General features: G+C 33.8%; 1 protein-coding gene across 3 annotated transcripts; it reads right to left on the reverse strand.

Annotated features, from left to right (window-relative positions):
- Positions 1–2: 2 nt before the first annotated feature.
- Positions 3–13,768, reverse strand: LOC140045481 (uncharacterized). Of its 3 annotated transcripts, none has more exons than XM_072090399.1 (13): positions 13,570–13,768; positions 12,452–12,985; positions 11,938–12,084; positions 7,373–7,496; positions 6,089–6,249; positions 5,612–5,749; positions 5,367–5,504; positions 3,529–3,666; positions 3,309–3,446; positions 3,017–3,183; positions 2,640–2,859; positions 1,809–2,003; positions 3–180 (listed from the first exon to the last, which is right to left on the reverse strand). In XM_072090399.1, the coding sequence occupies exons 1-13, from the start codon at positions 13,678–13,680 to the stop codon at positions 46–48; spliced, it is 2,346 nt and encodes a 781-aa protein (XP_071946500.1). In that variant the 5' UTR covers positions 13,681–13,768; the 3' UTR covers positions 3–45. The 3 variants fall into 3 exon arrangements, with proteins under 3 accessions (XP_071946500.1, XP_071946503.1, XP_071946502.1); XM_072090401.1 differs by having other exon boundaries at positions 46–180; positions 1,772–2,003; XM_072090402.1 differs by lacking the exon at positions 1,809–2,003.
- Positions 13,769–13,910: the final 142 nt, after the last annotated feature.

Below are 13,910 nucleotides of genomic sequence, written 5' to 3' on the forward strand. Positions count from 1 at the left end.
CAAACTTAACATTACAAACAAAAAATCTAATTACAAATCATTCTACTATTTTTCTGGTGAATCCGAAATAACATTATTTATTTCTTCATTGTTTATTACTAGCGCTGGCACGTCACAATTTGATATTCCATCTTTTGTTGAGTATCCATTTGTTTCATTGTTGAAAGGTTTGTCATCAACCTAAAAAGTAAATAATTCTGTTGTATAGATATTCTATTTATGTAAAGCTCTGTCTACACTATCAAATATGGTAGTGATATTATCATGTCCTTATATGGGCACATCACATTTTTTTGTCACATAAAGTTTGATAGTGTAGACAGAGCTAAAACAGTGCTATTATAACCAATGTTTGGTAAAATGCAGTCTCAATTCCCTTCTTGGAACATACTTCACAATAAAGGGCTAGACCAAAGCACAGACTAATTTTACTTTGCAAGGATATATATAATTTTGAACAGTTTTATAAGTAATTGTTTGCATAATATGTTATGTTTAACTCTAATTTAGGGATAAACACGAGAAAAGTAATCTCTATATTTAACCCTTTGTAATATTTTGCAAGTACTGTACTACTGTATGTTATGATGGTAAACTGTATATTATTTTTTTTATGAAAGATGAATAAAACAAGGTTTAAAAATAAATGGCTTGTGAAATCAATTTATTTGTTTAAAAGTTCAAAATGGCTCAGGTATTAAATACTATTTTTTACTATAACCTAGGATATATACTGTATTAGTTGGTATTTTACTAGTTAAAGCTCTGTCTACACTATCAAACTTTATGTGACAAGAAAATGTGATGTGCCCATATATGAACATGATGATGTCATATCACTACCATATTTGGGCACATCACACCTTTGTTGTCAAACTAGTTTGATAGTGTAGACAGTGCTTTATACATTATTTATATTATCAAATAATGTTTAAAAAGAATATATTAATTGAAAGGTTTGTTTATAATATAAATGCAATAAATAGGTTATGACATGACTTTAAAGTACTTAATTCCTTTTTCAAAGAAAACTACAATATACAGTTGTTAGCATGTCCTTTTGCTCTCTTTATGATTTAAGAATAAATAAGTAGAAGAACATGACTAGTATACAGTATAATACACAAGAAATATAACAAGAAAAGCCTGGCACACCATACAGTAGGAGCAAGTAAAGATTGTTGATGTTCATCGCCATCACACACTATAATGATCACGCATGACAATGGACAGCCTATTACATTAAACTCTGTCTACACTATCAAACTTACAAAAAATGCCCATACTATATATGGACATGATGATGTCATATATGGGGCCTTTTTATCAGAGATTTGTGTTGTTTTTGTGTTTTTGTAGCTCTTACCTATGTTGGTGCAATTTTTCTGTGTTTTTTTACTGTTTTATTTATATACATGATATGCACCAGTTTTCAAAACAAATTTCTGTTAATTTATTTTTAATGGACAATAAAGATACTATGACTACGACAATACAATACTACCATATTTGGGCACATCACACTTTTTTGTTGAATTATTTTTATGAAGACAGAGCTTTAGATTGGTCAGGTTTGTGGAGTTATACCACAGAGTGAGACTAAATCTAACTGAATCAGTAGGCTAATAAAATGTGTTAATAAAACATCCTTTTGTTTTAGCATAAACCATTAATATTGCAACCGATAGATAGGATAGCAGTTTTGTTTCTTTTCTGTCAGCTTTTGCTAATTTAGCTTTTTTGCAGCAGAAATCAAACAACCATACTGTACCTGTCTTATCATCATTCTACCAGTGACCACTAAGTACCTTTTGTTTGATGTATAACTGTTCCATTGCGTCAAGATATTTAGGGGTGAACACACCCTCTCCTCTGTGACACGTTAATGGCCTTGCCCTGGGTTGGATAGGTCTTGCCAGCCCGATTGGTCTGTTTAGTTCTTCTCGTTTTCGTCGCTTCTCTTCAGAATTTTTTTCTGCTGCTGATAGTTTGACCATTGCCTCCTATATTATATTGTTTAATACAATTAAAATCTCTACAACCGTATTTTGAATGTTAAAAGGCTGGTTTTTGGTCATTAAAAACATGCTAGTTATAGGCATATTTATAGCTGTTTGTAGACCAATTAATAAATGTCAAATAAAACAATTACTGTCCTATCTGTGTTATGAATCGGAGTTCCATGCTTGCTAAAGTTTGGTTCCCAATAGGACGTAACACAACAACAACACATAACTCTTTCTGAAGCTCTGTCTACACTATCAAACTTTATGTCAACAAAAAAATCTTATATGCCCATATATGTACCTGATGATGTCATATCACTACCATATTTGTATCACACTTTTTTTTGTCAAAGTAGTTTGATAGTGTAGGCAGAGCTTTATGATTGTTCAAACTGTTACTTTGCATGCTAGTGGGAACCAAGCTTATGAGATTTGTTAAGCAGCCTGAGCAGCAGCAACCCATGTGATTACAATCCATTTAAGCCCTGTCTACACTATCAAACTTTATGTGACAAGAAAATGTTATGTGCCTATATATAGACATGATGATTTCATATCACTACCATATTTGGGCACCTCACTTTTTTTGTCAAACTAGTTTGATAGTGTAGACAGAGCTTTATAGCACCTTACCTTTAGTTTGTTGTCTGCATCAATCCTCTTTTCTTCAAGATCTTCCAGCTTCATCCTCTCTTCTTCCAGAACTCTAGCTTGCTCTAACCTCTGTATTTCCAGCTCTTCACTTCGTTGTTCCAAATTCTCTCTTCTTTCCCTCTCCTCTTTTAACATTTTCTCTTGTTCTTCTTTCAATCTCTCAAGTTGTTCTCTCTTTTCAGATTCTTCATCAAGTAATCTTTCAACAAAGAACAATTATTTAAATGTAAAACAATCTCAAAATTTCAATTTTGTTCTAAATTTAAGTAAATGCCAATTTATCATTCTGGTTGTTACAGACAAAAATATCTGAAAGCATGCTGTAATGTTGCTAAAAATAAATTTGTATAGCTCACCTGGCCTGGACAGCTCGTACTATTTCTTCATCTCTTTTTGCTTGTTTTTCACTTTGTAGTAAATCTTCTAAGTCTTTATTTAACAACTCCAGTTCTTCTCTTCGTCGTTGCTCGGCAAGTTTCTGTTCTTCCTCCATTTGTGCTCTTTTCTCAGCATCCTCCATTCCCTAAAAACACAGTTAAAATATATAAACAATTGCGCTGTCAAATTCTATATAACTGACACAAAGTTCCTTCTAAATATTTTTTTTTTTTTTTTAACATTAGCTGAAATAATTAAGTAGTAACTTACTAAACGAACTTCATTGAGCTGCTCTTCTTTTCTTTTTAATTCCTCTAGATATTCATTTGTTTTTCTCATTTCTTCTTCTTCTTTTTGTTTTCTTAATTCTTGTTCCTGTTCAAGTTTCTTTTCAGCTTCTGCTCTTTCCTGCAAAACATTTTAGAATAATTAAAAAACCCTCTAGAGTGCTGTAAAGCACCGCTATCGCTATTTAAAAATAACAACTTACCGTTTGAATTCTAGCCAACTCCTGTGCTTGTTTTTCCTTTTCTTCTTTCAGAATACTTTGTTTTTCCTCTTCTTCTAATTCTTTTAAATGCCTCTTTTCAGCTTCTTCCTTTGCCCTTCGTTCTGCTTCTTCAACCGCCTTAAATGGAAAATGGATATTAATTCTGAGAGATGCAACTATAAACTACTAATTGTAGTACCACTCTTTAGTACCAACAATTGTCATATCATCATCAACAACATATAGATCATTACAGGCATAACCAGCATATGCACCAATACACAGTATTCATCTTCACCAATACACAGTATTCATCTTCACCAATACACAGTATTCATCTTCACCAATACACAGTATTCATCTTCACCAATACACAGTATTCATCTTCACCAATACACAGTATTCATCTTCACCAATACACAGTATTCATCTTCACCAATACACAGTATTCATCTTCACCAATACACAGTATTCATCTTCACCAATACACAGTATTCATCTTCACCAATACACAGTATTCATCTTCACCAATACACAGTATTCATCTTCACCAATACACAGTATTCATCTTCACCAATACACAGTATTCATCTTCACCAATACACAGTATTCATCTTCACCAATACACAGTATTCATCTTCACCAATACACAGTATTCATCTTCACCAATACACAGTATTCATCTTCACCAATACACAGTATTCATCTTCACCAATACACAGTATTCATCTTCACCAATACACAGTATTCATCTTCACCAATACACAGTATTCATCTTCACCAATACACAGTATTCATCTTCACCAATACACAGTATTCATCTTCACCAATACACAGTATTCATCTTCACCAATACACAGTATTCATCTTCACCAATACACAGTATTCATCTTCACCAATACACAGTATTCATCTTCACCAATACACAGTATTCATCTTCACCAATACACAGTATTCATCTTCACCAATACACAGTATTCATCTTCACCAATACACAGTATTCATCTTCACCAATACACAGTATTCATCATCACCAATACACAGTATTCATCTTCACCAATACACAGTATTCATCTTCACCAATACACAGTATTCATCTTCACCAATACACAGTATTCATCTTCACCAATACACAGTATTCATCTTCACCAATACACAGTATTCATCTTCACCAATACACAGTATTCATCTTCACCAATACACAGTATTCATCTTCACCAATACACAGTATTCATCTTCACCAATACACAGTATTCATCTTCACCAATACACAGTATTCATCTTCACCAATACACAGTATTCATCTTCACCAATACACAGTATTCATCTTCACCAATACACAGTATTCATCTTCACCAATACACAGTATTCATCTTCACCAATACACAGTATTCATCTTCACCAATACACAGTATTCATCTTCACCAATACACAGTATTCATCTTCACCAATACACAGTATTCATCTTCACCAATACACAGTATTCATCTTCACCAATACACAGTATTCATCTTCACCAATACACAGTATTCATCTTCACCAATACACAGTATTCATCTTCACCAATACACAGTATTCATCTTCACCAATACACAGTATTCATCTTCACCAATACACAGTATTCATCTTCACCAATACACAGTATTCATCTTCACCAATACACAGTATTCATCTTCACCAATACACAGTATTCATCTTCACCAATACACAGTATTCATCTTCACCAATACACAGTATTCATCTTCACCAATACACAGTATTCATCTTCACCAATACACAGTATTCATCTTCACCAATACACAGTATTCATCATCACCAACATCTTCAGTTTCTCTTACCCCTTTCATGTCATTAAGTTCTTCTTCTCTCTTTTTCAATTCTTCCAAATCATCTTGTCTTCTCTTTTCCTCTTCCAACTCTCGTTTTCTTCTCATTTCTGCCGCTGCTTCAGCTTGGTTCATTGTTTTCTCATGCTCCTAAGAAAAGTAGAAACAAAAATGAAATTCTCCAATAAAATATCAAATTTGGAAAGGCAAAACAAACCGTTGATATGTCAACAATATCACTAAACAGTCTTCCTTACTAGTAGTAATGCAGCCATTTGTTCTTCTAACAGCTCTTTATCTTTTGCCATCTTCTCTCTTCTTGCTGTTTCTTCTTCGTCCATCTTCTTTCTCTTCTCAGCTTCCTCTTCCGCTTCTCTTTCTTTCTCCTCTAAGCGCTAAATATGGAATGACAATAAATTAGGTATAAGCCGTAGGCCATTTTTCTGACTTTGATAAAAACAACTGTTTATTTAGGTGGGTTTATGAATGTGGACCAACATTTAGATTTGTGTGCATAAAATAACAGTTTGGAGGTGGGCTTGATATATAATATATTATTTCTAAATTATTTATTAAAACAAATCGATTTATGACTGCAATAAAACATTGATCGTTTGTAAACATAAACAAAACCTTCTAATGGAGTACGTTATATTTAAAATAGATTATCACAAACACAGACACTTTCAGTATCAGTCTCAATGTTATATATTAAAAGCAGCAAAAGACATTACCTTTTTCATTAATTCTATTTCTTCATCTTTCTGTCGTTGCTTTTCTTCCACCTCTTTTTGTTGGTTTCTTATTTTTATTCTTTCTTGTTGTCGTTCTTGAGCACCTTGTAAAATCATTGAGCAGTCCTCCACTTGCAAGCGTTTCAAAACTAAATTTATAGCTGTAATGGAAACATCAATGTTATTCTTCATTTTTAATATTTATTACACATATACAGTATACTATATAGTCAGGTTAAAAGAGGTATTCCGTGTGCAATTTGTGGTGAAAGTTGGCAACTTGTCTAAATATCTTTAGCCATTTTTTGACTAAATGTTGTATTAGAGTGAATATAAATATATATGTTGTGAATTATTTGATACTAAAATGAAACCTGTAACACCAGCCATTACAAAGATATAAGCTATTTGAATATTTAGGCCGCCATCTTTAAAAGGCCCATAAAAGACCCCCCACGAGGTTACAGATTGGGCAACAACGATTTTCTGGTTTATTTTGACCCACTAAAGATATTTAGACTAGTTGCCAACTTTCACCACAAATTGCACACGGGACCCTATTTTATGACATCTTTTAACCCGACTAATACAACAATTAAAAAAATATAGCCTGCAATACTATACAAAATGTAGAGATTTTTCTTTTGGTGTCAAATACATTTTTAGAGCAGACTTAAAATTGTTTATTGATACCGCATTTCTTTGTTTAGAGGGCAGCATATTCAGGTAGGTTGATTCTCTATAGATAAAACTGTTTTTAAATGTTTCAATTTACAGGAAAGGGACGACAAATTTCCTCCGTCATCACTGTGGTATGACGACATTCACAGATTTTAATATAATCATTTTAATATGTGTTATGATATATAAATACATCAATTGGTTTCTAAAGGTAATTGACTTAATTTGACCTCGGAAGTAAATGTTGCAATGTATATTAATAGCAAGTGATACTGTCAAAGCAGTAGGGGTCTGTAATGGAGTCACACCACTCCACCTATAAGACATCGACATATAAGGACTGAAACTCCAAAAATAAACAAACTAAATCCAAGGCTTAAGAGAATACCAGACAGCTTGTGTAATATAATAATTGATTCATATGCTTTGGAAGGAAAATTAATCATCAAAACAATATCAGTAAATTTTAATTTATTAAATATAATGATATAAGTATCAATAATCATTTACTTTTTATGACATTTTCTTCAAATTTTAAGTTTATTGTTCCAGTGACAACATGTAATAGAAACTACTACATAATAAGTATTTTAATGTCCATACCTGAAACCCATTCCTGTCTTTCTCGCCGATCGCTTGCACTAAACTCATAACTAGTTTTCTCATTCGTTGACTTCTCATCTTTGTAAAGACGGAACATGTTCTTGTATTTTCCATCATCTATCAACTGAAAATACCACAACTATTAAATAATGGTTTTCCCACTTATTTTTAAATTTAAACTGTTTTTTCCCTACTATGACTTTAAATACAATATTAAAAATAAACAAGTTGAAAAGGTTTTAGTTCCAGAAATCAATGTATCTTGTAATAAAAAATAAATGAGAAACAATAAAAATTCATTGTATTTTTAGGGATTAAGAAAAAACCACAACTACAGATATTGATACCCAAGCATTTGTCAGCAATTTTTCTTTTGTTTTACACACATGCAGTTTTATAGTAAGACAAAACAATTGTAGTTCAGACAGTTACTCTGAGTGTCTGTGTTTTCAATTAATTACTTACAACATTAATTGCTTAACATTAGTAATAATATGATAAAGCAACACTGACATAATAATACCAGTATTACTTCCTCTTAGGTGTGGGATGGTTAACAACTGGCCTGGAACAATTGAATACTATCTGAATGTACTTGTACTGTACAAATACACTTTACTTTGACATGGTAAATATACCATGAACTATGCTCTCTAAATACTGTTATTGTATATTTATAGTTTCACTTTTATGATTTTGAAACATACATATTAATAGTAGGCCTAATACAGTATAATCTGGTTAATAATGTACCCCTTTAACATTTCCTAGCTAAACCATAGAGTAAAGCTAAACGCCACTAATATGCGCATTTTTGTGTGGTGTTCGCATTTTGTGTGGTGTACAATTTTTGTGTGGTGTGCGCATTTTATGTGGTGTGCAATTTTTGTGTGGTGTGCGCATTTTGTGTGGTGTGCGCATTTTATTTGGGGTGCGCATTTTGTGTGGTGTGCATATTTTGTGTGGTGTGCATATTTTGTGTGGTGTGCGCATTTTGTGTGGTGTGCGCATTTTGTGTGGTGTGCGCATTTTATTTGGGGTGCGCATTTTGTGTGGTGTGCATATTTTGTGTGGTGTGCGCATTTTGTGTGGTGTGCGCATTTTGTGTGGTGTGCATATTTTGTGTGGTGTGCGCATTTTGTGTGGTGTGCGCATTTTGTGTGGTGTGCATATTTTGTGTGGTGTGCGCATTTTATTTGGGGTGCGCATCTTGTGTGGTGTGCATATTTTGTGTGGTGTGCGCATTTTGTGTGGTGTGCATATTTTGTGTGGTGTGCGCATTTTGTGTGGTGTGCGCATTTTGTGTGGTGTGCATATTTTGTGTGGTGTGCGCATTTTGTGTGGTGTGCATATTTTGTGTGGTGTGCGCATTTTGTGTGGTGTGCGCATTTTGTGTGGTGTGTGCATTTTGTGTGGTGTGCATATTTTGTGTGGTGTGCGCATTTTATTTGGGGTGCGCATCTTGTGTGGTGTGCATATTTTGTGTGGTGTGCGCATTTTGTGTGCTGTGCGCATTTTGTGTGGTGTGCATATTTTGTGTGGTGTGCGCATTTTATTTGGGGTGCGCATTTTGTGTGGTGTGCGCATTTTGTGTGGTGTGCGCATTTTGTGTGGTGTGCGCATTTTGCGTGGTGTGCGCATTTTGCGTGGTGTGCGCATTTTCTGTGGGTGCGCATTTTGTGTGGTGTGCATATTTTGTGTGGTGTGCGCATTTTATGTAGTGTGCATATTTTGTGTGGTGTGCGCATTTTATGTGGTGTGCGCATTTTGTGTGGTGTGCGCATTTTATGTGGTGTGCGCATTTTGTGTGGTGTGCGCATTTTGTGTGGTGTGCGCATTTTGTGTGGTGTGCGCATTTTGCGTGGTGTGCATATTTTGTGTGGTGTGCGCATTTTGTGTGGTGTGCATATTTTGTGTGGTGTGCGCATTTTATGTGGTGTGCATATTTTGTGTGGTGTGCGCATTTTGTGTGGTGTGCGCATTTTGTGTGGTGTGCGCATTTTATGTAGTGTGCGCATTTTGCGTGGTGTGCGCATTTTGCGTGGTGTGCGCATTTTGTGTGGTGTGCATATTTTGTGTGGTGTGCGCATTTTATGTGGTGTGCATATTTTGTGTGGTGTGCGCATTTTGTGTGGTGTGCATATTTTGTGTGGTGTGCGCATTTTATGTGGTGTGCATATTTTGTGTGGTGTGCGCATTTTGTGTGGTGTGCGCATTTTGTGTGGTGTGCGCATTTTGTGTGTTGTGCCCACTCCGGTGTGTGTCAACTCTAGGGTATGAAGCATTATTATTGTATTTTTTATTATCTTCAAAAGAAAGCTATTCAGTATTCTTTTCCTCTTGTTCAAAACCAACATCCTCTAAAGCAACATCCTCTAAACCAACATCCTCTAAAGCAACATCCTCTAAACCAACATCCTCTAAACCAACATCCTCTAAAGCTCTCTATATACTATCAAATTTTATGTGACAAAAAAATGTGATGTGCCCATATATGGATATTTTATGTCATATCACTACCATATTTGGGCATATCTCTACCATATTTGGGCACATCACAGTTGTTTTGTCAAACTAGTTTGATTTGATAGACAGAGCTTAATATTAGTTGGCAGTAGGCCTATTCAATGGTAACATTAATGCTGTCAATTTTATTTTATTTTATTTTATTCAATCAAAACCAACAGCGATAAATACCGCCACTAACAGGTTTGAAACATAAAACAATACAACATCAAAAACGGTTAACAATAAAATACAGATAAAATATATATATATATATATAAAAAACATAGATTGGCATGCCATAAAAAATTTCAATTAAAACAGGTTATGCAGACTGTTCAAGAAGTGAACACATCATCGTCCTCTTAAAATAACCAAGTCTATCATTAAAAATATCGATATGATGGCCAATTTATTGGTAAAATCGATAGAAAATATTGAAATAATGACAAAACAGGAAATAAATGTGCCCATGGCCAGGGTGCAACAACACAAATCACAATATTTTCATAGAAATTGTTGTAAAGGGAGCAAACAAACATGCAATTCTATCTTATCTCGACGTGAAAAAAAACCATTGTACTTAAGTACAATCAACTTTCTTATTGTGTTGGAAACATTATAGACATTATTATTAGGCCTGCTTTGAAAAGTAGCTGGCTATGATGAATACAATACAAGGTTACTACATGTGTTATTTACTTATAAGTACTGTAGTTGATTAATCTTGGTAAAATTAAAACTCAAGGATACACTGCACTACACTCAAGATCAAGGTAAATCTTGGCCTGATAAGAAATCAGAAAGAAAAGAAAAAAAATAAAGAAAAAAATAAGGAAAAGACTTAAAGAAAGAAAGAAAGAAAATGCCAAGAAAGAAAAGAAAGAAAATACAGAGAATTAAGTATCTTTCCTCAGAGCAACACACAAAAAACAAAACTCTGTCTACACTATCAAACTGGTTTAAGAAAAAAATAAGGAAGAGACTCAAGAAAGAAAGTAAGACAGAGCTTCAGATACATTATTAAAATCTCAAAAAATTAAGAAATTTTTTTTATCAATAATGAGCTTATGTTTAAAATCTGATCTGATTAGACTAATTTTAAAGGTATTTTGATTCTCTGGTACCAGGAACATATTAAAAGAAACATCAACTACAATTATCTTGTTTGTTTATGATCATTATACACAAGAAGTAATAAGTAATAATAATGGACACACCTATAAAGTAAATGTGCAATTTATACTGGCAGGTGAATTCAAACAATTAGTGTTTATTAAACTACAATTATACATTATGTTTATGTAAAAATCCCTGTCATTATTATTATGTACACAAAATACTGTGCAAGCGCTCGACTCTTTCTACAGCGAACGTCTTGCATCACCAACCATCCTCTTCATAAGGACATTATCGGCTCCGTTATAGTTAGAAGTGGTAGGATGAGGACGGTGAATGCGCAGACGTACCGTTACAAGTACTCGTTCTACCCAGCTGGGATAAGGCATTATAACAAAACATTTGTTAGATAGTCCCCGTTATATTTATATTTATTTTAGGCAAGCCAAGGCTTATGAGCACTGTAATTTCCATTATTATTTTGGACAATAAATGAATCTGTATCTGTATCTGTACTTTGGAAATGAGAAATATTATTTAAATTAATAGTACCTTGATACAAGTATATTTAATGTTTTATATGCTTACATATGTTACCATTGTGTTTCTCTAACAGACCATTGATAGAAGACAAATAAAAGCCAAGGACAACAAATCATTTTACCTCCCACTAATTTCAACTCTTAAAGTTTGAAAGTTAAATATTTATACTTCATTGGTTATTAAACCTATCTAAGTTCCCATTTTCAAACTTTGCTACGCACGGTTTTATCGAATGAATTAGAAGCCCTTCGGAGGTGTTCAGTTCAAAGAATCCATGTATCAACATGTCAAAAAGAAAGGAGTTGTGGGGGTATCTACCCAGAATACCATGCCAATGACCAATGAACTACTGTTTGTAGACAGTTAAAATGTACTAATTATATAGAAATGGGACATACCTCAACTTTCCAAAGTGGCGTTAAAACGATTTGACCTTTAGCCTCCTGCTCGCTTCGGTCAGTATAATATGTGATGGAGTCTTGCATTAAAACAAACCAACGCTCTTTCCATGACTTTATCATGTGGCCTTTCTTCTTTATCATTCCCTGTTGAAAAAATAAGCAGAAGTTGTTGAATGTTGCAGTGTGATAATGATAAAAAACAATTGATAAAGAAATAACTCATTATTTTGTTAATCTTTATCAATTGGTGTGTTCGATTCAGACAAGCTTTGTGCTCAACTGAAAAAATCTGTTCCCATTAGAGTAAGTACTACTTTTTGGAATGGTAAGTTGTAAACTGTTAATGCAAGCGTGTGTTTGTTAAGTACTAACTTTACGCTCAAATACTCAACGGATAAACTATACTTAACATTAAAATCGCAATCGAATACTCAAAACCTTTTTGTGAATTAAAAGAATAAAAGGTTTTTTAAAAAATCAAAAATAAAAGAAAACAAATTATAAAATTGACCTTTTTCTCGACCTCCCTAACACACTCATCATGCACGTCCTTAACCGCCATTTGCAGAACCATTTTATCCATCAAACGACCATAGTCGCACTCCAGCGCACTCAAGAGTTCGGTAAATTTAAAAAATTGTTTATCTTTGTACAGCTCATCAAACTGTGCCTGTTTCCATTTCTTTCCCATTGCTGTCACCATTTTCTCAAGCAGGATCTCAAACTCTTCTCGATCAATACTTATAGGAAAAACATCTGGCTCGACTAATATATTAAATATTTGCCATAATTTGTAAACGTCATTGAGGTGGAAGGACTCCAATTCACGACCTTTGTATTTCTTGGAGCACAACATCCAGCTAACATCTTCAAACTTTTTCATGTCAATTAGATCACCTTCTATAAATTTTTGACTGGAGATGAAGTCGTAGTAATCCGTGAAATTGATAGAATCAGGTGAATCTTTAAAATATTCTGCCAACCTATTGGCAACTAAACTGCTGTTGTTAACGCCGAGTGAGTTGCCAATGTGGGCCGTGATAATCTGCGAAGAAATTTTATATTTTCATTTTTTTAGTATTCCACATCAGGGAATGTATCCATGGTTTTTTAAAAAGGGGGTTCTGTTCTCACAACTTTTAATATATTATTAGTCTGTGAATTATTGATATCAAAATGTATTTCAGAAATCAATCTTATTTATCAAACCATGTGCAACATCAAAATCTTTGCAATTCCAAGATACTAATCAATGATCATGATTTAATGAATAATAGTGTTATCAAAAAAAGATTGAACCATGGAATGTTCAATCAAAAAAAGATTGAACCATGGAGTCTTTTTTTGATTGAACACGCCATATAACATTCAATGGTTCACACTCCAATTATCACCTTTATTTATAAAAATGTATTCAGTGTAGCTTCATTTATTGTTATAATAATAGTTAGTTGTCCGTTCAAATCAAAATTAGGGAGTAGAGGCCTATTATAGGCCTAAATAGTATACCACTATCAATATGTTATGCATCAAGCACAACACAATACATGCACCCTGTATTGGGCATTTCACCGTGGTCTGTTTACCTTCAAGGAGCCTTTACAGTAAGTAACGCCTTTAGTAACTTACCCGTAGCTGTTGCTTATCTACCAGTCCATTTTTGTTTTCGTCTAAGGCATCAAAAACATGCCACAGCCAACAACAAACTTTCCGCTTTCTTTCTGTTGTCTTTTCAGTCATTATTCAGTCGTAATAGTTTTCTTAACCTGGTAACAAGAAGTAACTCTACTCCAACCAAGGCAATCAAACAACAGTACCAACGTCGACCTTTGATTTGTTCGCAGGTTAGCCGAGTTTTTTTATTTCCTGGTGTTTTGATTACGTGATCTTTTGTGGTTATGCGGAAGTTTTAAAAACCGGATAGGGCCTTTATAATTACCATCTACGTCACAGGGTCCGGATTATTCCAC

This window comes from Antedon mediterranea, chromosome 3, assembly GCF_964355755.1.
Source record: "Antedon mediterranea chromosome 3, ecAntMedi1.1, whole genome shotgun sequence".
Classification (NCBI taxonomy): domain Eukaryota; kingdom Metazoa; phylum Echinodermata; class Crinoidea; order Comatulida; family Antedonidae; genus Antedon; species Antedon mediterranea.

Coding starts and splice junctions, on each gene's coding strand:
- LOC140045481 (XM_072090399.1), bottom strand. CDS start 13,680: ATGACTGAAAAGACAACAGAAAGAAAGCGGAAAGTTTGTTGTTGGCTG. Junction 12,986..13,569: donor TAGATAAGCAACAGCTACGG/GTAAGTTACTAA, acceptor ATTTCTTCGCAG/ATTATCACGGCCCACATTGG. Junction 3,184..3,308: donor AGCTCAATGAAGTTCGTTTA/GTAAGTTACTAC, acceptor CTGTGTTTTTAG/GGAATGGAGGATGCTGAGAA.